We start from the raw sequence: 22863 nt of genomic DNA on the forward strand, positions 1-22863 counted from the left end.
TAAAACCTTACCTATTAGATTGTGTCAGGTGTAAAACCTTACCTATAAGATTGTGTCAGGTGTAACACCTTACCTATAAGATTGTGTCAGGTGTAAAAACTTACCTATTAGATTGTGTCAGGTGTAAAACCTTACCTATAAGATTGTATCGGTGTAAAACCTTACCTATAAGATTGTATCGGTGTAAAACCTTACCTATAAGATTGTGTCAGGTGTAAAACCTTACCTATAAGATTGTGTCAGGTGTAAAACCTTACCTATAAGATTGTGTCAGGTGTTAAACCTTACCTATTAGATTGTATCAGGTGTAAAACCTTACCTATAAGATTGTATCAGGTGTAAAACCTTACCTATAAGATTGTGCCAGGTGACTCTGTACACAAATAAATTTAGAAACTTGCTCATCTTGATGTAATCTTCCAACTTAAACATTTTCTGTCGTTCATACATCTCCATATCGTCTAGAGTTCTACAATTGAGGTAACACATATCAATTATCGTCTAGAGTTCTACAATCGAGGTAACACATATCAATTATCGTCTAGAGTTCTACAATCGAGGTAACACATATCAATTATCGTCTAGAGTTCTACGATCGAGGTAACACATATCAATTATCGTCTAGAGTTCTACGATCGAGGTAACACATATCAATTATCGTCTAGAGTTCTACGATCGAGGTAACACATATCAATTATCGTCTAGAGTTCTACGATCGAGGTAACACATATCAATTATCATCTAGAGTTCTACAATCGAGGTAACATATATCAATTAAAGAATGAGCCAATCCACATTAATGGCTATCCCATATAGTGAAGTCCAATTACACCATTTTAAAACAGGCCTTGATGAGGTGTACACCTGCTCATAATGAAGTAATAGGCATCTCCTCTAGTGAAGTCACTTATTGCCACACTTATTGACAATTTCCAATGATATGTTCCTGGGTAGTTGCAGTATCTAATGGTTTGTAGTTTGACATTTTGATCTTTGAATACAGTAAATATTGTCATTGTTTCCATTCATACATAACATCAGAACACAGAATGTGTTGATGATGGAAGATAAAATGCTGCTAAATCCAAAACGACAATCACAGATACATATACATCACAAACCATCCTCACCGCATCAGGTGTCCCGAGTCCACTCGTGGTCGACGTTGTGAGGATGACCATAAACTGGTAAATCCAACACTGTGACATAAGCCTTTATCCGGTGAGAAATACTAGTACATGTATATGCAAACACCTGGGACTACCATCAAATTATTGCCCCCCCCCCCCCCCCCCCCCCCCAATGAATACAAAACTACTTACACAATATAATGAGTTGCAGCCTCACAGAACACAGTCAGCAGGCTGAATATTGGATGGATAACACTATTGGGAGTCTGGTTCAGAAAGTCCAGGAAAACTTTAAGCCCACAGTTTGGGCCCAGGTCACAGAGGAACTTCCACAATGCCGGCAACAGGACCTGATTGTAACTTATACCTATAGTACACAAATTTCATAATTACTACATAGAAATAGGAGAAAATGAGGATTCTTATACTCAGAATGTACAGTGCTCCCTCGGTATATTGCCAACTTTTGTTTAAGACAAATTTGGACAATAAAGGGAGGGTGGCATTATAGCAAATTACCCATTATGAACAATTCACTGAGCAAGCAAAAGAAATTTAAAACCATAAAGTTACAACAAACTGGTTGAATGCAGTTAGAAAACAACTTTTTTGCTTGGGTCTTGGAAATTTTTGAAACAACAAAAAGTTGGTAATGTTAATCAACTTATATATGGAGGGAGCAGTGTATATACAATGGATTTGTTTTATCTGGTAAATGCGTTTAAAGATCCATTTCATGACTGTACAGTTACTGAAAAAGCAGGTGGGGTCTAATCAAACCTTATGTTATTTACCTGGAGTGGTCAGCTGGCAATTACTATACACAAAGAAACACAGGGTCGTAAAACAGAGTATATAAAAAATCTACCTAGCCAACATTTAAATATACATCAATTTATTTCTTTAAAATCATTTAATCTAATTTGAAATTATTGTTTATTTTAATAATTTGACCAATAATTAGTTTGAAGACATCAGTAATCAGAAGATTATGTTTTTAATTTCTGGAGACAACAGACAGTCCCCATTAAACTGAGAATAGACTTTTAAAATCTAAATTTCAAATCCAGCTAACTTTTTGAAATAATTTTCATAAACAAATGAAATTTTCAGTATATGTTTGCATTTGATTTGATTTTGTACACCTGCAGTTTTTAAACATCTGTGCTCGATAAATCTTCAGATATAATTAATCAAAATATTTACTTAATTAAGTCTATTATCATGGCACATACCAAATATCAAAGGTCTATGTCAAATATATACAATGAAATACATTCAAATCAAAAGACAAAAAAAAAGTTCTGGTCTGGACAGCAAAAATGCCCAAAATATTCTATTATTTGACTGTTACATAAAAGATCAAAGGTCATAAAAAATGGCATGTGCCTACTGTCTTATCTTGGTATATCCACATACCAAATATCAAAGGCTTATGTCAAAAGACAAAAAAATTATGATCCAGACAACAAAAATGCCCAAAAAATCTATTATTTGACCTTTACATAAATGGTCATGTCAAAGATCATCAAAAATGGTATGCATGACACTGTCTTATCACGGTATATCTACATACCAAATATCACAGGCCTATGTCTAAAGACAAAAAAATTATGGCCCGGACAAACTTTGTATGAGAAGAGGAAGGAGAAGAAGAAGAAGGATTCACATTAAAACAATATGTCTCCCTTCTGGGAAGGGGAGACAAATTAAAACTGGGCCAATTCACTTTGCAGTTTCTATATTGTTGAAAAGACATTTTCATCCACACTGCACACTTTTAGGCTCTACAGTTTACATGTACATGTTGTTAAACTATCGTCTATATAAGTTATTGACCCACCTGACAGAATGTCCATCTTCAGCTGACTAAGAGTATTCATCATAATCTGAAACAGGGCACAAGTGTTACACGTCGTCCTTGCGAGTGGACTCTCCAGTTTGATCTTGGCACCGGTCGACTTGGACGAGGCTTTATCTATAGCTTTCTTCAGTATATCTGTCAAATTCAATAAATAGCCACCTATATTCAATCATGTATAGTTAAACCACTCTATTCCTGTCAATCATGTATAGTTAAATCGTTCTATTCGTGTCTTCCTGTCAATCATATATAGTTCAACCTCTCTATTCCTGTCAATCAAGTATAGTTAAACCTCTCTATTCCTGTCAATCATGTATAGTTAAACCTCTCTATTCTTGTATTCATGTCAATCATGTATAGTTAAACCTCTCTATTCTTGTATTCATGTCAATCATGTATAGTTACACCTCTCTATTCCTGTATTCATGTCAATCGTGTATAGTTAAACCTCTCTATTCCTGTATTCATGTCAATCTGTATAGTTAAACCTCTCTATTGCTGTCAATCGTGTATAGTTAAACCTCTCTATTCATGTCAATCATGTATAGTTAATCCTCTCTATTCTTGTATTCATGTCAATCATGTATAGTTAAATCTCTCTATTCTTGTATTCATGTCAATCATGCAAAGTTAAGCCTCTCTATTCCTGTCAATCATGTACATTGTATAGTTAAACCTCTCTATTCCTGTCAATCATGTATAGTTACACCTCTCTATTCCTGTATTCATGTCAATCATGTATAGTTAAACCTCTCTATTCCTGTCAATCATGTATAGTTACACCTCTCTATTCCTGTATTCATGTCAATCATGTATAGTTAAACCTCTCTATTCCTGTCAATCATGTATAGTTACACCTCTCTATTCCTGTCAATCGTGTATAGTTTAACCTCTCTATTCTGATACCTGTGTAATCTGTTTTACAGGTGTATTATGATCCTAATTCTAACTCTCTTTTTTCTATTTTACTTACACTGTATCATCCAATACTGTGGCAAAATACTTTTTTAAAATCAAGCAAGAAAAGAACACAACACAGTTAAACTTCGGTATCTCGACATCAGTATCTCGACATCGGTATCTCGACATCGGTATCTCGACATCGGTATCTCGACATCGGTATCTCGAATACCATGGATATGTCAAAGTGATTCGGAAGTCCCAACCACTTATTCTTTAAGTATTTTACCCTCGATGTCTCAAATTCTCAGATCTCTTCAAGTTTGAGATATAGTTGTTTGACTGTAATTTGATTAAAATCAGATCCATTGATCCACTGACGTAGATATCTACACAAGGTGTAGTGATTTACCTGAGTGGATCAAAGGATCTGATTTTAATCAAATCGATAACATAATATCTATACATTTAAAAAATGAGAGGTTACAGAAAACTTGTTTCACCTTAATTGTACTTGAGACATATTTTGTGCCAGATTAGACAGGTTCATTGTAATGAAACTACTTTTTTTTTCTTCAAAAGTTGGAGTATTATATCCTTTCGATGCATATTTGAAATAGATATTTTTCCAAAATGTTTAAGAAACTTAAAATTCATATACATGTATGCATATATGTTACAGGAAATGAAGATTTTTTTTTTAAGAATATGGCTTCCAATCAGCTGGTAAAAGGATGCAGTTGAATATTCTCAGTAGGTCTTACTGCATTCTTTGTTTTATGTGAGAAAGTGAAATTACATACAAGTGTGGTGCTGCATGAGCTAAAGAAATGATAGTACTGTAAATTCAGAACTTTCGCTAGAAGGTTGATCATGTCAATTTATAAGCATAATGAAATTTTAGCATGTACAGTTCAACTTCAGTGTCTCAAACACTGATATCTTGAATACTATGGATATGTCGAAGTGATTCAAAAGGTTTGACTGTAAGCAACAGATAATATTGTGAAAGTAATGTTTGTAAAACATGTATAACACACTACACCCCCCGGTGCAAAATTGAAAAGGGTTATACACATGCACCATTTAATTGATAGCAGTGCCAAACCATTTCAAAATATTGAGCAGACAATATCTTCCTATGTCCAGAGTGGATTGACCATGTGACCTAAATATCAATAGGGGTCATCTACTCCTTATGCTGTACCAGTGTACCAAGTTTCGTGTTAATCAAGCACCTGATTCTTAAAATATAGGAGACAATATATTACAATGTCCAGTGTAACCCTTGACCTTTGACCAGGTGACTTCAAAATCAATAGGGGTCATCTACACCTTAAGATGTACCAGTGTACCAAGTCTGATGTCTGTCTTAACCTTTGACCATGTGACTTCAAAATCAATGGGGGTCATCTTCTCCTGAGTATGTACCAGTGTACCAAGTTTGATGTATGTCAAGCAAAGAGTTCTCAAGATATTGAGCAGACAGTATATTCCTATGTCCAGTTTGATCTTGACCTTTAACCATGTGACCTCAAAATCAATAGTGCTCATCTACTTTTTAGGATGTACCAGTGTACCAAGTTTGATGTCTGTCAAACAAATGGTTCTCAAGATATTGAGCAGACAGTATGTCCAGAGTGGACTGACCCTTAACCTTAGACCTTTTGACCTGAAATTTACCTCAATAGGGGTCCTCTTCTACTCATATCCAACCCACATATGAAATATCATTATGATCAAGTGAATGGTTCTCAAGATATTGAGCGGACAACATGTGGTCTACTGACCGACCGACATATGCACAGCAATATGCCTCTCTTCTTTGTGTGGGGCTACATGACCTACTCTGTAACTATAAATCACAAGTTTGTGTTTAGTAACATTAATTCTACAAACTTCTGGAGGGAGAGGGTTCCTTCTGTAACTATAAATCATGAGTTTACATTCAGTAACATTAACTCTACAAACTTTTGGAGGGAGAGGGTTCCTTCTTTGCAGATGATTGCTCTTTCTCCACCTTTACATAGGTCAAGAGGTCAGAAAACAAGATCCTGATCATCTTCTCAGACCAAAGTAATTTGATCTGCTCTTTCACATGTGGCATTGCTGCATTTAAACTGAAAAAAAAAAAGAATTTCAGTCAAAGTGTTTCGAGAAGTTTTCATATCATCTGGTGACTTTCTCTCAATGTTTTATCTATATATTTGTGTCATGACTGGGTTTATTTCATAGCAAAAAGATATTACACACTGCACCGCAACTTAACTTCAGCTAGATGCTAAACTCTGTCCATTCCATGAGACTCTTTTCCTGATCTGTGCAGTTCATTACGACAAAATCGAACCTTTTAACAATAAGGAAGTATGTGACAATACCTTTCGTCTGATTTCTGTGAGAACCAGCCAAGGATCGGATGCCAGTTTGTTAGGTTGGACTTCTTATTGAGGACATATTTTTTACAACTTTCCAGTAAGCGAATAACCACTGACTGAAATAAGTGAAGATTGGTGAGAAAAATCTGCAGGTGTCCCCAGCATTATCGTTCCTTACATAAAGTTTAATATACAACTGTAATCATATTCATGACAAAACTCACCATAAAACTCTGTGTATTTTCCACAAGTCCCTGAAAAACAAAAACAAATACATCTTGTAAAAGGATGTTCCCCAAACAGACAATTACATTATACACAGTAAAAATTTCACCTCATTTCCTTCATTCATTGGAGTGCTATATAATATAACTATATAATATAAAGCCTTATCTAAAATCAATCAACGTGCATGCACTTTCTGGTCAGTTACTTTAACCATGCCAATCCATCAAGCGTCTCAGTAAAATAGAAGTTTTTGACTTTTATCCAATCAAAATCCCGTGGGAATCCGGGTTAGAATAGGTCCTCAGTACCCTCTTGCTTGTTGTAAGAGGCAACTAAATGGGGTGGTCCTTCAGATGAGACACCAATAACTGAGGTCCCGTGTCACAGAAGGTGTGGCACAATAAAGATCCCTCACTGCTCAATGGCCATAAGCGCCGAGCATAGGCCTAAATTTTGCAGCCCTTCACCGGCAGTGGTGACGTTTCCATATAAGTGAAATAATTTCTCGAGGGACGTTAAACAATTTACAATCAATCAAATCAAAATTTCACAATTAAACACAAGTGCATGCACGATAGCTTTGATTTTAAGAACACCAAGAGTTCCACTATCTACCAATATATATACCTATATCACAACTTGCAGACCATTTTATTAAAAAACAAATCTCGAACAGAAATATGATAAGTATCATCCAATCAAAATTCAGCACATGTGTAATTGTGAGTAATCTGATCGTACTGATTCATTACAAGTTTTGATATACCTATGAATTCAGGATAAATTTCCAAAGATTTCAATGAACAAGATGTGTTTGTGAAACACTAATGACAACTAAGTGGAACTCATTTCAGTGAATAATTTTCAAAGTAGGTCAGAGGTCAACAAATTTGGTATCAATGTTAAGGTCTTTTCACGAGAAATGCACATGCTAAATATGAAAGTAGTGCCTTATGGTTTAAAAGATATAGCTTATTATGTTCGAATTTTCTAAGAGTAGGTCAAAGGTCAATGTAGAGGTCACAAGGTCAATGATTTTGGTGTCAATGGAAAGGTCTTGCCACAAGAAAAATACATGACAAATATGAAAACTTTACCTCTTATGTTCTGAAATATATGACCAAGGTTAAAGATTTTTGAAAATTTCCAAAAACTAGGTCAATATTCAATGTGAAAGTCACACAATCAACAAATCTTGCACAAACAGAAAGGTCTTCTCACAAGAAATACACATGCTTAATATAAAAACAATACCTCTAACAATTTGAAAGATATGAAGTAGGTCAAAGGTCAATGTTAAGGTCAACAAGTCAAAGATTTTTGTGTCTATGGAAAGGTCTTGCCACAACAAAATACACATACCAAATATGAAAGGGTGTAAAAGATATGATCAAGGTTAATTTTCCCCCCCAAAACTAGGTCAATGTCAAGATAACAAATCTGGTACTGATGGAAAAGTCTTCTCCCAAGAAATGCACATTTTTAATATAAAAACACTACCTCTTATAATTTGTAAGATATGGCTGATATTCAAATTTTCTACAAGAAGGTTAAAGGTAAATATTAAAGTAACCAGGTAAAAGATTTTGGTGTCAATGAAATGGTCTTGCCATAAGGAATACACATACCATATATGAAAGGTCTACCTCTTATGGTGTAAATGATATGACCAAGATTAATAAAATTTTGCCACGGACAGACAGGTCAAAAGACTAAATGCCCCCGATTCACAAGAGTTAGTCCAAAACAGAAGGTCCAAAAACAATGCATGTGCATACACAAACATTTCAGCACAACCTCAAATCATCTTACATTTTACATTTGTGTAGTATGTACCCATGATATTGATATCATTCCATTTTTCTCATTCATAAGAGAGTTACAGGTATTTAGATACTAGTCAATCAAAATTGAATGCACATGCTTGCATGTGTGTGTAAGTGACTTACTAGAGAGTCCAGAAACGTATCTGCAGCCTAAATGTCAAAACATTCTATTGAAATCTAACAATGCTCTAGATTATGACTTCATTTTAGATGTTTAGAATTACAATTACACAAGCACTCACATTTCATTTTGCAATTTTTGTTTACACCATTTATTAGGCAATAATATCATAAACCTGAGGTAAATTTTTTATTTTATTTGAGTCTTTTATCAGAAAGTCATTTCATTACCTCAAAATTGAATGAAAACAATAGATATGCACACACGAGCACATGATTATGACTAAGCAATTTTGTTGGTGTAATTCAACAGGCACATATACCTACAGCATAATTTTCCTAATGTTCCATTGTTAATTAGAAAAATATGGTGATTTCAAAATGGTCCAATCAGAAATTACCACATGTGCATGTTAACAAGTAATTTTGACAGGAGTACCATCTACAACAAAAATTTCAGATTTTGATGAAACATAAAAAGGTTATGGTCTTTCAAAGAATGACACCTTTATAAGAAAAATCACAGGTATCAGTTCATTCCCTTCATGTGTGCATGTTCAGACAAAATGACATTTGTTCTACACATCTACAGATGCTATACTATTATCCTAAGAAGGTTTCATCTTAATCCCCTGTGTAGTTTATAGAAAAAACTACCAGACAAAAAAAAGAAGTGCTGAAGAAAAAAATGACAATAATAATTTAAGAAACAGAGTAAAAACAATACATTCCCAAACATAATTTCATAACAATTTATAAAAAAATTCTTAACATTCGCCATCTTTTCAGAAAGAACATTACAACGTTTACTATCTCATTCAGAAAGAACATTACAACGTTTACTATCTCATTCAGAAAGAACATTACAACGTTTACTATCTCATTCAGAAAGAACATTACAACGTTTACTATCTCATTTTATAGTAATAGACGTACCTCTACTTCAACCATGCCTAAACCGACCAAGTTTGCTGAAAAACAGACAAAAAAACCAAAATGGATCAGCATACAGCTAGCATAGTGCAGGAAATATTACACTGCATTACATCATTTTGCATTACGACAGATTATTTTATTAAATTTGTATTAAATAATCTCATTTAACTGACAAAATGTCACAGTTCGGTATGTGTGGTTACATTTATTAAAGTGGCACGGGCACGGTTGAGCTTAAAATCCCCCCCCCCCCTCCCCCATTTTTAATTGTTTAAAATGCTTAACTAAAGTATTTCTAATGGTCAACCAAAATTTGAATATCAGTTTTTGAGTTACAAGTGAGATACTGCACTCACAATTCTTTGTTATGTAAACAAGGCTTGTGTCATGTTTTTGTTTACATATAGATTGCTTAATAGAAAATAGCATGTTTAAAACAATATGATTTGTGCTAAACACTAGAAACTATTTGATTGTGATCAGAATTAACTTGTAAATTGAAAAATCTGCTTTAAACGAAGTATTACTTGTATATTTAACCTATGTAAACAAAAACATGACACAAGCCTTCTTTACATAACAAAGAATTGTGAGCTCTGTATCTCCCATATACCTCGACAACTGACATTCAAATTTTTGCTGACCTTTAGAAACATCTTAGTTAAGTATTCTAAACATTAAGAATGAAAAAATAAAATTTGAAAATTTTCAGCTCAAATCGTGTCCATGCCCCTTTAAACAATGGTACAAGTTAACATTACTTCTCATCATTTGGTACAATTAAGTCAAGGCGTAACGTGACTTCCGTTTCCGTTTTACGCCAAAGTGGCATAATCCCCTCCCCCTTTCCCAAGATGTAATGTTTTATTTCCTGATACCCAAGATTTGATTGGCAATGCTTCATAACTTAAGGAGGTATGCTACACCACAGAAATTTGATATGGATAAAAAGCGGAGGATATGTACAACAATATTTTGAAATTGAAAACTTTCAAAATTTACATTAGTCAAAAAGTGCAGTTTTAGTAAAATGCAATCTGGGAAAAAAAATTGAAACCCCTGCTGGACTTGAACCCGCGATCCACAGTTCAGCAGTCGACGTGCTAACCTACTGAGCTACTCAGCTAGGTGATGACTTTATAAATGAATATACAAACATTGCATATATTCATCCATGTTTTAAAAGGAAGTCAGCCATTATGATGATGTAGAGTACCTCCTTAAATACCGTATTCAAAGCTATTTATGCACATTAATCATCTGTCAGACTTTTATTTTTTAAGCACAACAGTCTTCAGCTTTGACCTGGAAAGTGCATTCAGATGTTTACACCCACATATTCAAGGACCTCATAAACATGACTTTTCTCTGTGAATCACTTCCTCTGACAATTGTTAAACTATCCACAAAAATCTACATCTACCCCCTTTTTATTCGTCGCATTGTATGGGGGGTGGGGTCTGAGGGGATATATTGGGAAGTTTTCAGCTTGTCTGGCTTAATTGTTTCCCCTATCTGCCACCTACAGTAGAGGGCATTGGCTGGTAAAAAAGAAAACCATACATGTATATGTCTGGAAATTATGTTGTTCTGGATTGGGGTCACTCAAATCGGTCAGCCTTGGTGCCCACTCCACCTCTTCACACAGGAGGGGAGGCTTAGTCCTGGAGTACAGGGAAATGTACTAACAACCAGGTGTAATCTTTGGGTAATGGGGTATACAGACGACTTGAAAACTCTTATTATCCCAAATCAGTGGTAAGTCATAGTTTGTGATGTTCGGTACTGGCACTCAACGCTAGGCCACCGGTTTGCCCATTATACTGGTTTAGTTGGTATGCCGGACATTCCCCCGGACCCTTGGGTTGATACAATGCGGCCACCCATATTCCACTCTCCCTTTGTGTTAATTGTTTGATTCTATTGTGTGAAGTGTTAGTATTTTGATTCAATAAAAAGGTGTAAAAAAACTTCTGTGTTGTCACTGTTGTCATAGTTACAGGACAAACCATGTATAGGGTACAGGTGTACCTGATTCCCAGAGAGCCGTGGGTTAAAGCGGAATGTTTAATTAAAAAATACAAATTACTATATAGACAAAAATTATAACATATTGCATACACTGTATATATTTATAATCCTGAATTCTATATACCAGTAGTGTTTAAGGTAGCTTATTGCATCAAGACTTACACATTTTTTTAAGACACTACATCACAAGATGGGGATTCAACTGTTTTGTGTAAATACTTGTACGAATCGATTTGCTTGCAAATCTGCTTATCTCAGTGGATAAGGTATTGGGCTACAGACCCACATATTCCGATTTCAAATCCACCAGTGTCTTTTGCGAAATTTATTGAAATAAATTTTAGAAAATCATCTTTTTTCTCCAAAATTGTATATTTTTTGTTTTCTTGACATATGTACTTATTACATACCATCGTATCTTTCATAATCAAATGAATTCGTGCTGATTTGATAAACTCTTTAAAGGTAAAGTGAGCCACCTTAAAGATTTACATATACATACTATTTAAAAAGTTTCAATACCAGCATTTCAAAATAATACAAAGTTTGGGAGGGGATCCCCCCTCCCAACTCCATGCTTGTTTTTCACCTTGCATATCCACATTTTACCATTTATCTATTCTATTCTATCTATAATTCAATATGAAATCATGGACATGTAAAACTCTTTGTAAACTGGAAATCACCTAGCAGACAAAGTGCATAACTTCCCTCCAGGGAATTGAAGATTATCCTGGTGCTCTGTTCATTAGTCAGCAAATCCAAAGCTCGTTTGAAAATCCGATGTGTGATGAGAACATTTAGGCACTGAAAGTTGAAATTAAAAACAATCATCGAATACCCGAGACCAATTTTCTTTCCTGGAATAGAACAACTATGTCTGGTAGCTACCAGTCTCCAACAAGGTTAGATAACTTCTGCAGTATTAACACTTTCTGGATTTTGTTCAAATTGCATGCCTCATATCCCCGATACCTAAATTCAATTTCCTTTCCTTATATTATTCATCGAATGATATTTGAAGAATATGTACTGAGCCTAACAACCAAACCTATTAAGGTCATACATGATGGTTCTGACATTTTCCCGAATTTTCTTTCTTCAACTCCTTGATATGAAAATTTTTTGTATGATTTAAATTCTAAATTGTAGTAATATTACCATACTTTGTATATCCGCCTGGGTTACTCAGTGGTTAGATCATCTAACTAGTATATATTTATTAATGCAAGAGTACTGGTTTTGATCCCCGATTGATCCAAAGATTTTTCTCCCTTCTTTGCTACAATAACTTTGTACTGTCTATATATAAAAACTTCATGCCTTGCATGAGAGCTGATTTTAACATTTTACAACGACCAGGAAACGATCAATATATGCAAACTCTTATGGTAATATCCCCCCCCCCCCCCCCCCCCAAGAGAAAGAATGCAAGTGAATTGTGCATCAAATGTCACTAAAAAATATATTTATCTTTGAAAAATGCCTTGAATGTCTGTAAAAGTTTTGTGCTAGAGATTAAGAATTATGTAACCTGCCTATCTTTCTATAACAAACACACACTTCTGTTACATTTCATTAATGAATTATGTAGCCTGCCTATCTTTCTATAACAAACACACACTTCTGTTACATTTCATTAATGAATTACGTAACCTGCCTACCTTTCTGTAACAAACACATACTTCTGTTACATTTCATTAATGAATTACGTAACCTGCCTACCTTTCTGTAACAAACACATACTTCTGTTACATTTCATTAATGAATTACGTAACCTGCCTACCTTTCTGTAACAAACACACACTTCTGTTACATTTCATTAATGAATTACGTAGCCTGCCTATCTTTCTATAACATACACACACTTTTGTTACATTTCATTAATGAATTATGTAGCCTGCCTATCTTTCTGTAACAAACACACACTTCTGTTACATTTCATTAATGAATTACGTAACCTGCCTACCTTTCTGTAACAAACACACACTTCTGTTACATTTCATTAATGACTCTGGTGCTTTATTTCTCCACTTCTATATATAAAGAATGAGAAAGATCTACTGACAATGAATAGCACTCACCTCCCCAGCATTTACGTCCACATGATGAAGAAGAGCTGGTACTGATAGGATGTGAAGAATGAACACAGTCATTAAGTTCTCAGAGAAGTTGGAGGCAATCAAAGGCCTGAAAGTATTCAAAGTTGAATGAAATAATTGTATTCCAGAAATGCAAAGCTTTTCCATCAAATTCTGATTATGAAATCAATTGAAATATTTCATCACATGGAACATTCAATTTCTCACTTTCTGGTTTTTACTCATATCTGTTTGAAGAATTCATATCCTATGATATTTTACAAAACATTTTTGAAACAATTACTTCCTTCCAAATACAATCTGATTAAGCCATAACAACTGCTATTTTATTAAATATTCAAACTCTGGATGGGAAATGACAATATTTTGCTTCATAGTCATTTTTACCAAAAGCGACACTCCTCAAATTATAAAACTATTGTAAAAGCACCTAACACATAGAGGTGACCCTTCAAAACTTCCAGGGAGTGATACAATTTAGAGAGAAATCCTGAAGATCAGTTTTAAGTTTTACACCTAGTGTATATGTAACTCTTGATATGTTCATATCATGTGTGGCTAGTACTGGTAAAATTAATCATTTCATTTCCTTCAAGTACTATACTTAATCTTCAAACTTTATGCAACTGAAATATAAATTAAACAAGAGGCCCATGTGCCACATCATTCACCTGAGTCACCTTGGCCCATATTTAAAGATTCTCCCTATATATTCGCTTGTAAAACTTTTATCCCTATTGTGGCCCAACATACCCCCAGGGGCCATGACTTTTACAAACTTGAATCTGCACTATGTCAGGAAGCTTTTATGTAAATGTAAACTTCTTTGACCCGATGGTAAAATATATCTCTGAGAGATTGAGAACTTTAAGAGTTTGAGTCATCGAGATTCATCTGTGATTCTGAGATTTACCTTAAAGACAAGTTGACGATAGCAGACAAAGTGGCAGGATTGAATAGAATCTTCGTCCTAGATAATCCTTGTGCTAACAGTCCCTGAAAAAAAAAGAGACAATCTAAAAAGTAATCATAGGTAACTATAACTAATCAATTCAATAGAATCTTCGTCCTAGATAATCCTTGTGCTAACAGTCCCTGAAAAAAAGAGACAATCTAAAAAGTAATCATAGGTAACTATAACTTAGGAATTCAAGGCAAATGGGAAAATTTTACTCACAACACACACAACAAGAAATAAGTCTTACTTTTGTTGCAAGTAATTTTAAAATATCTTATATTCTCCGATGAATATTTTCAGGACAAAATAATATACAATATAACATCTATATATTGTGTACCCAATCCAACCCCTCATGACATGGATATTAGCATTCATCAGGTGCATAGTATAAATCTTAATGCAATATCATGATATCACAATGCACATGTGCAATTCATTTCATTGAAAATGACTATTCAAACCAATCCATTACAAGAAGATTAAATCACAATAAAATATTCCAATATCTTATTATAATCTTAAAAAAAGATGTGTTTGTGAAACACTGATGCCCCCGGATTACAACAAAATGGAATTGTAAGACATTGTAGTTTTTTTGAAAATCTCCAAAAACTAGGTTAATGTAAAGGTCACAGGGTCAAAAATTCTGGTATCAACGGAAAGGTCTTCTTACCAAAACTTCCATGCTTGAAATAAAAACAGTATCTCTTATGGGTTGAAAAATATGGCTCTCATTTGAATTTTCTAAAAGTAAGTTAAAGATCAATTTAAAGGTCACCAGGTCAAAGATTTTGGTAGCAATGGAAAGGTCTTGCCACAAGGAATACACATACCAAATATGAAAGGCCTACCTCTTATGGTGTAAAAGATATAACCAAGGTTAAAGTTTTTTGCCACAGGCAGCCAGACAGGCCAAAAACTATATACCCCCAAATTTTATATTCCAAGGGCATAAGAATTAAATGTAAATTTAACTATCATTGGTAAGAAACTTCTTCATTCAGACTTTTTGATACCTTTAATACAGGATACAATCCCTTTGTATTGAGGTGCCCCATTATATTGTTACAAAGTTGATTCATTCCTGGAGTAAGTGTCTCTCCTGAAAAAAAAAACAACTGAGAGATAACAGTCATATAGATATGTATACAAAAAAGTGAAAATTTCATCACTGTTTTCCGTGGACTATGCAGAAGAGGTAGGCAAATTTAAATGAGAAGATTAAGTTCTGGGTCCTGGCAACACTACATGAATAAAAATATATAACATCCACATTGAAATACATGTAGTGCTAAAATGCGTTCCACTTTATGAATTTATTTTTGTTGTTGAAAAAAATTAAATTGCAGGCATAAATTGAATACCTTTGGTGACCAAGTAAATATTGAATTTTCCATTTTTAAAAAATAAAGTACAACTAGACTAAGTAATCGTTATCCGTGATACGGTAAATTTTTTCTTTCAAATACATGTACACAGTTTGTACATATCAGCCAATATTACCCAGTTTGCCCTTGAGGACCTTCCACCCTCCTGCATTTGTGAATGTAATCAGCATTGTAAGGTACAAGTTGATTCTTTTCATGTCAGCATGGTACTCAGCCTACAATTAAACATTACATCAGTAGTTTTTGTCGGTACAGGTACACTGTACATGTTGATCAGTATGAGTATAAATAAAACATATTAAATCTCATGACTATATTTCTCCCTACAATCATGGGTTTATAACATTTCTGTAAAAAAAAAATTCCCTTTAAAAGTTTAAATAAACAATAGGCCCATGGGCCACATTGCTCACCTGAGTCACTATGACTTTACTGTTGTTAGACTGTTGAGATTTTTGCAAGTTTTTAAAATCTTTATTTCAACGAAAACTTTTGACCTCATTTTGTGGCCCCGACCTAGCCCCAAAGGGTCACAACCGAACTTTAAATACACACAACATGGGGATGCCTCAATATCAACATGACTAACATACACTAGGTCAATAGTCATAGTATGAAATGAATGGTGTTGCCATACAAAATCCATATATAAAATATAAAAGCTCAACCTTAAAGAGATCAAGAGATATTGAATAGGCTAGGTTTTCTTAAAAGTAGGTCAAATTCCAAGGTCAGGGTCACAAGGTTAAAAACTTTGATGCCAAAAAAGGAATGTACAATATGAAATATGACAGCATCATTACTCACCATTCAAAAGTTATGAACAAGGTTAAAATTTTGGACAGACAGACAAAAAACCAATATGCCCCCTCTCCCAACTATAGTCGTGGGGACATCAAAAGAACTGGAATCCACACAACTTGGGAACATTTGCATTTTAATATGACTTAGTGTGGTCCTGCTACTCTATAAAAGAATTGCTTTCATTAATTTCCTGCATACTCTCAGATAAAACTTTAATCTCCTACTGTGGCCCCACCCTCACCTTTGTTCAGATGAAGTGCCACACTCATTTTATAGTGGAGATAATTAAGAAGTGTGGCACTTCATCTGAACAAACTTGAATCCTCTTTACCCAAGCATGCTTTGTGACAAGTTTGGTTGAAATTAGCCTTGTGGTTCTGGAGAAGTTGAAAATGTTAAAGTTTATGGACAGGCAAACAGACACCAAACAAAAAGTGATCAGGAAAGCTCACTTGAGCTTTCAGCTCAGGTGAGCTAAAAAGTATCAGGTCCATTTTGATCCTCGTCAAATCATTTATGTTATGCATTTCATATTCAACGAAACCTCTATATCCATACATAAGAAAGATGTATGAGTTTTGAAAGGTTTTAACATTTGAAGTCTATTCCACTACCATAGAAACAAACATAAAAACTCACTTTAATGTCCAGTGTCTATAATATGGTACATACTGTATGCCTGGTTTTTAAATATTCATATATACTAATATTCATACACTGTGGTATGTCTGGTTTTTAAATATTCACATATATTAATATTCGTACACTGTGGTATGTCTGGTTTTTAAATATTCACATATATTAATATTCACACACACTGGTATGTCTGGTTTTTAAATATTCACACATACTAATATTCGTACACTGTGGTATGTCTGGTTTTTAAATATTCACATATATTAATATTCGTACACTGTGGTATGTCTGGTTTTTAAATATTCACATATATTAATATTCACACACACTGGTATGTCTGGTTTTTAAATATTCACATATACTAATATTCATACACACTGGTATGTCTGGTTTTTAAATATTCACACATACTAATATTCACACACACTGGTATGTCTGATTTAATTCTTGCATGTACTTATGTTTGGTTTAATACATACACATAGTGTTTTAAACTTACCTTCAAACACTTGACAAAACTACAGCACTTCCATAAAACTTCCTTGATCTGAGCTATCCAGGGTAACACAACAGCTTTGTTCAGTACCAGACAGACATAGCAAACCTGTCAAGGAGATTAAAAAATACAAGAATGGAGTTCTCTTTCAGGTAAAGTTGTCAGGTATCAGGAATTAGAGTGTGATCTTTGATCCCTTTTTTATGTGAATAACATTCAGAAGAATTTGTCCTAATTACCTTCATATTGTCTGCACTTGTGTCCATGGAGGCCAAAAGATATTTGCAAAGATAATCAAATTTCTACAATACAGGATTAAGTTACATTTGGAATATAATATTGTATCAACATAACATTTTCGAAATGGTGAGACATTATCTGAATCTCAAATTAATTGTACAAGCATTACAATTAAATGACATTAAGCACACAAAGGTTAACAGTACTTTCTTACCCCGCGATCCCTGTCCTTGTCAAAAACAAAGAAAAATTTCTGAATTGCCCGGTATACTTCCAGTGCTATAAAGGAAAAAATTGTTTCATTTGATATAATATTTCAACTTTCATTCAAAATCTACATCTACCAAGTATATAATACATATCTAAAGCCAGTAAGGGTACGTTTATTCATAACGACTCTGACTACTTTATGAGTACTTATTTTAGGAGATTTGTATTAAGGACCTCTTGCTTTCTCATAGCAGTTCCAAACAGTGCATTAGGTATGATTGCACCGAATTATAAACACACCATTCCTATTGGAATTAGTGATCACCATTTAGAGTATACAATAAGAAATAAATTAAACAAGGGGGAAAAAAATAACTACATAAACATGCACTAAATTATAAACACACAAAAAACTAAGCACACATACAGCATTATAAAAACAAAGTTCTGAAAAGAGTTATTTTTGCATTCTACAATTGAAAGGTAAAGCACTGTACATTCCTAATTATATGCGAGGAATTTATTATGATATAATAAAAATACATAATATAATTTATTATCACGTATTTCAGTGAGAAGCACCACATGTGAAATAAAATTACTTGCTTTTATTTTGATCTTGCTGAAGTACATGAAAAAACTCTTGATCAACAGTCCATTCGCGAATTCATGATTTGACGTCTATGCATCACTTTGCAATATTAAGTACTCGCATAAAATAAGGAATCTACAGTAGACTCAGTTAGAAAGGCTTGTAGAGAATCTCTAATTAAATAACTGCACTTTCTGTAACCAAGCAGAATTCCATTAAAAAATTTCCTGGTATTTTTTTTCATGTCTAGAAATTTGAATTAATAAGAAGAATGCAAAGACCATGATTCTATGTATCATATCACTCCAATTTTTTTAAATCTATTAAATCAAGACAATTCAGTCTTCCATGTGTACTGATTGTAATGATGGTAATCTTCTAGAAGGTATGTACCTGGCTTGAGTTTTGGTTTGTAGTCCGCCCCTGGATCTGTCGGAACCTCCAGTATATCATCTATCTCTCTACTGTAAAGCAGAGGGAATGAATGAAAATGTCTTACATCTAAACGTCAAACTGAAGTAAATGCACTAAACACTGCATAGATTAATCTATAATCAATACAGTGTATTTCAATGATGTGATTAGCATATGACAGATATTGAAACATGCCTTGTAATTTTATACAAGAGGCCCACAGGTCTTATCGGTCACCCAGGTACTAGTGAAAAAGTATCACTACTCCCGAGGGCTTTGAAATCTAGAAAAAATGTCCTGTTCTGAATGTCTAAGTTAAATTCTAATGTTCAGCAACAGTATAGAATTCTTAAAAACTTCAATGCCCTCCAAAGTGCATATACTAATGAGAAGCTTTACATAATATAATAGGTGAATTAACATTAAAACACTAAAAGATATAACTAACTTGGACCCATCATAGAGTCAAAACCATGGGTTGTGAAATTCACCATTTTTTTGTACATCTTTTCCTGCTATTCCTAAGTATGCATTTAGATTTTATACAATATCAGCCAACTTAAACATAAACACTATATACTAAGTTTGGCCCCACCTTGGTGTCAGAACCCTTACCCCCAGGGATCACGAAATTTACAATTTTGTAGAGGCTTTCCAGCTTTACATCACTATGCATTCAGTTTTTCTTACACATGTGCAGTTCTACAGAAGATTTTTAAATTTGATCAATTTGGGGCAGTTTTTGCCCCGCCCCTAAGGCCCCATGGGTGCAGGAATCCTGAAATTTACAATTTATATCCCTCTTGTTCCAAAGATCTTTATACCAAATTTGAAAAGAATTGGATGATAGTTATCAAGAAGTTAAAAATTTCTATTGTTCACACATTCAATAACTGACCAATTTGGCTCCACTCTGATACCAAAACTCCTACCCTGGGATCATCAAATTTAAAATTTTGGTAAAGGACTACCTGCTCTTTCTAAATATCCATTTAGTTTCAATTTAGTATCAATAGCAGGCTACGAAATTAAGGGCAAATACTAGCTAAATGCGAGTTTAAAAATTGAAATTGCGAGTAAAAAATCACAAGTAATTGCAGCATTTTGCGAGTGAAAAAAACCCGATCTTTTTTTCCGGATTTTCTCAGTTTATTGGCTGTACTTTGAAGTTTACAATAATTTTGTCTTGTGCATAGAAACGCTTTACAGAATGAATATACAAGTATTGAAAAAGTAAATGTGGATCGGATAAATAACTAAGGCCAAGGTCATCTCAATCGGTGATGTCGAAGATGGCCTACTTCAAGCACACTTCGGGCATCTCAGAGATGTCTGATTTAAGTAGCAAGCATGTTGATTTCGTCCGTGTCTACATGAAACAACACATGACAGTGTTAGTGTCACCGCTTCACGCGTTGTCCATCTGTACTCTAGTCAAACACTTCGAGTTCGCGGTTTTGGGTTGTTTTTTTTTCAACTAGAACTTTTTAGATGAAATTTCCAAAAGTTTTGAACATATAGTTTGAATTGGCACAAACAGTCTACAAGATTTCAATCCACATGATGTTGTAAATAGATGGTAGATCTCTGGACAGCGAGTAAGCTGCACAAGTGTACCCTATGACCCTCACCATGCACCATGTATGTTGTCTGATAATTCATTAAATTTTAAATGAAAGAATTCTCAATCTTATTTTTATCATTGCACGTTAAAGAAGATCTTAAAAGATTTTCCTTATATTTTGATAAAGCAACCTGCTTGTTTTCTTAAATTCCTGTAAAACAGCAATCAATTGAAAAATGCTAGTAAAAGCCCAATTTTGCTAGTTGGAAAAAAATCCACTAGCTAAAATTTGCTAGTAGTGAAAAAAGTTAATTTTGATCCCTGAATAGCACTAAAGAAGATGTTATTTAAGTGTTTTACACATAAAAACTTACTAAATTCAGCCCCGCCCAGGGGGTCAGAACCTCTACCCCGAGGTTCATGAAATTCACAATTTTGGTAGAAGCTTCCTTGCTCATCATTACTATATACTCACTTTCTCTGCTAGATGCCCAGGAGTAAAAAAGAAGATTTTTAAAGAAATACAGTAAAATATCTGTATCTCGAATATGGTTTATCTCGAATACCCCGCTTGAGTCGAAGTCGACCGCCGGTCCCAGTCGTTTTCCCTATGTAAATGATTAAAAAAACTTCTGATATTTCGAACACAGTAATCTCGAATACTCCGCTTATGTCGAAGTATTTTCAAGGTCCCATACCTTAAATTCACCTGGTTTATCTCGAAGTGCAGTCAATTTTCTGCTCTGCTTACCATACCTGGTGTCGTTAAGTCACACATTCACACCCGCAGCTACATCAATTATAATTAATGACCGCTAATCCACGCTCGCCTTTTCCGAGTAGACCCAGGTCGCAATAAATGGTTCAACAGCTTGGGTGATTAGTGAAGCCTTTCAACATTATGGTTAAAGTTCACCGCCAATTATGAACTAACACACCCGATTTCAGGGATGGTGTTTTGAAAGACACATGCTCTGCACAAAATCGTCGAAGTACGCTTGAAGGTAATGCTCTTAATAACGATAATGCATTTAATAATACACGCTTCATCATTAAAACTAGTACAGAGAAAACACGAAAATTTCTTTAATAAACATTTAAAAGTTTGGTTTTTTTTTTAAAATCCGTCTTTTTTGTTTCTTACGTGATAAGTTCTTTCATTACAACGCAATAACTACATCCCAGTCGAGCCTGGACATCAGTAAACTTAAAGTAAGCATACAGGCACGATCATCTTAATTTTGAAACACATTGTGAATTCAATTGGATGTTTATATATATTTAAAAAATGTTTGTCTTTGAAATTCCACAATATTAATTTATATACTTGTATTAAACTATAAGAAACGGCAACGGGGTTTTTGTTTATAATGCAAATGCCATACTATGCATCAAATATCCTCCTTCAAAAAAAAAATATCCAAGATCGATTTTGGATATCTCGAACCCCCAGTAATCTCGAAGTTCCCTCGGACTTCGAGATAGAGATATTTTACTGTACATCAATTTTACAGTTTTTAACCCAAAATTAAGGCCCCTTAGGGTGGGGTCATGAAATTTATAATTTCCGGTCTTCTTCACCTACAGATGCTACAAACCAAATTTGGTCAAGATTGGCCCAGTAGTTTCTGGGAAGAAGTTGTTAACAGACGACGCACAACAGACGAAGACCAATAGCAATAGGTCACCTGATATTCATCAATTCATAGACAGAATAGTACCATATATCTCTGTGAAACTTGCGCCTAGCGATGAATCCTCGGACTCTAGCCTACAAAATGCAATACATAAACAATTAACTTTCAGAAATTTGAGAAAAATCTCTACACTTTCAACATTTGTCAATACAAATAAATAATCAGATTATGAAATATTACCATATTATCAAGTAATGTCAGTTCCTTGATAAACATTATACTCATATATATATGGCAAGAAATTAGTTCTCAGAAACAGAATCCTTCTTCCTTGTCAGATCAACAAAATGTCTGCAGTATAACAGCATTTTAACTTCCAGTATATACATATATGTAAGACATGTTAACG

General features: G+C 34.1%; 1 protein-coding gene across 3 annotated transcripts in view; it reads right to left on the reverse strand.

Annotated features, from left to right (window-relative positions):
- The window catches only part of LOC125672105 (ubiquitin-protein ligase E3B-like), a 59577-nt gene that overhangs the window by 36202 nt on the left and 512 nt on the right, over nucleotides 1–22863 (reverse strand). For 2 of the 3 annotated variants that reach the window (XR_008795722.1, XM_056139407.1), the window contains exons 3-20: nucleotides 22539–22588; nucleotides 19233–19303; nucleotides 18252–18316; nucleotides 18037–18099; nucleotides 17801–17905; nucleotides 15977–16076; nucleotides 15490–15575; nucleotides 14426–14508; nucleotides 13495–13600; nucleotides 12097–12217; nucleotides 9380–9414; nucleotides 8447–8473; nucleotides 6494–6523; nucleotides 6273–6385; nucleotides 5866–6014; nucleotides 2974–3129; nucleotides 1323–1497; nucleotides 351–469 (exon numbers count right to left, since the gene is read on the reverse strand). Coding sequence is in view for 2 of the 3 variants with exons in the window: in XM_056139407.1 (XP_055995382.1) it covers nucleotides 351–469; nucleotides 1323–1497; nucleotides 2974–3129; nucleotides 5866–6014; nucleotides 6273–6385; nucleotides 6494–6523; nucleotides 8447–8473; nucleotides 9380–9414; nucleotides 12097–12217; nucleotides 13495–13600; nucleotides 14426–14508; nucleotides 15490–15575; nucleotides 15977–16076; nucleotides 17801–17905; nucleotides 18037–18099; nucleotides 18252–18316; nucleotides 19233–19303; nucleotides 22539–22588 (1654 nt within the window). In the remaining variant the exon portion in view is untranslated. The remainder of the gene's footprint in view (nucleotides 1–350; nucleotides 470–1322; nucleotides 1498–2973; nucleotides 3130–5865; nucleotides 6015–6272; nucleotides 6386–6493; nucleotides 6524–8446; nucleotides 8474–9379; nucleotides 9415–12096; nucleotides 12218–13494; nucleotides 13601–14425; nucleotides 14509–15489; nucleotides 15576–15976; nucleotides 16077–17800; nucleotides 17906–18036; nucleotides 18100–18251; nucleotides 18317–19232; nucleotides 19304–22538; nucleotides 22589–22863) is intronic. The other variant, XM_056139413.1, reaches the window with a different exon arrangement.

The sequence above is a fragment of the Ostrea edulis genome, chromosome 1 (assembly GCF_947568905.1).
Source record: "Ostrea edulis chromosome 1, xbOstEdul1.1, whole genome shotgun sequence".
Classification (NCBI taxonomy): Eukaryota; Metazoa; Mollusca; class Bivalvia; order Ostreida; family Ostreidae; genus Ostrea; species Ostrea edulis.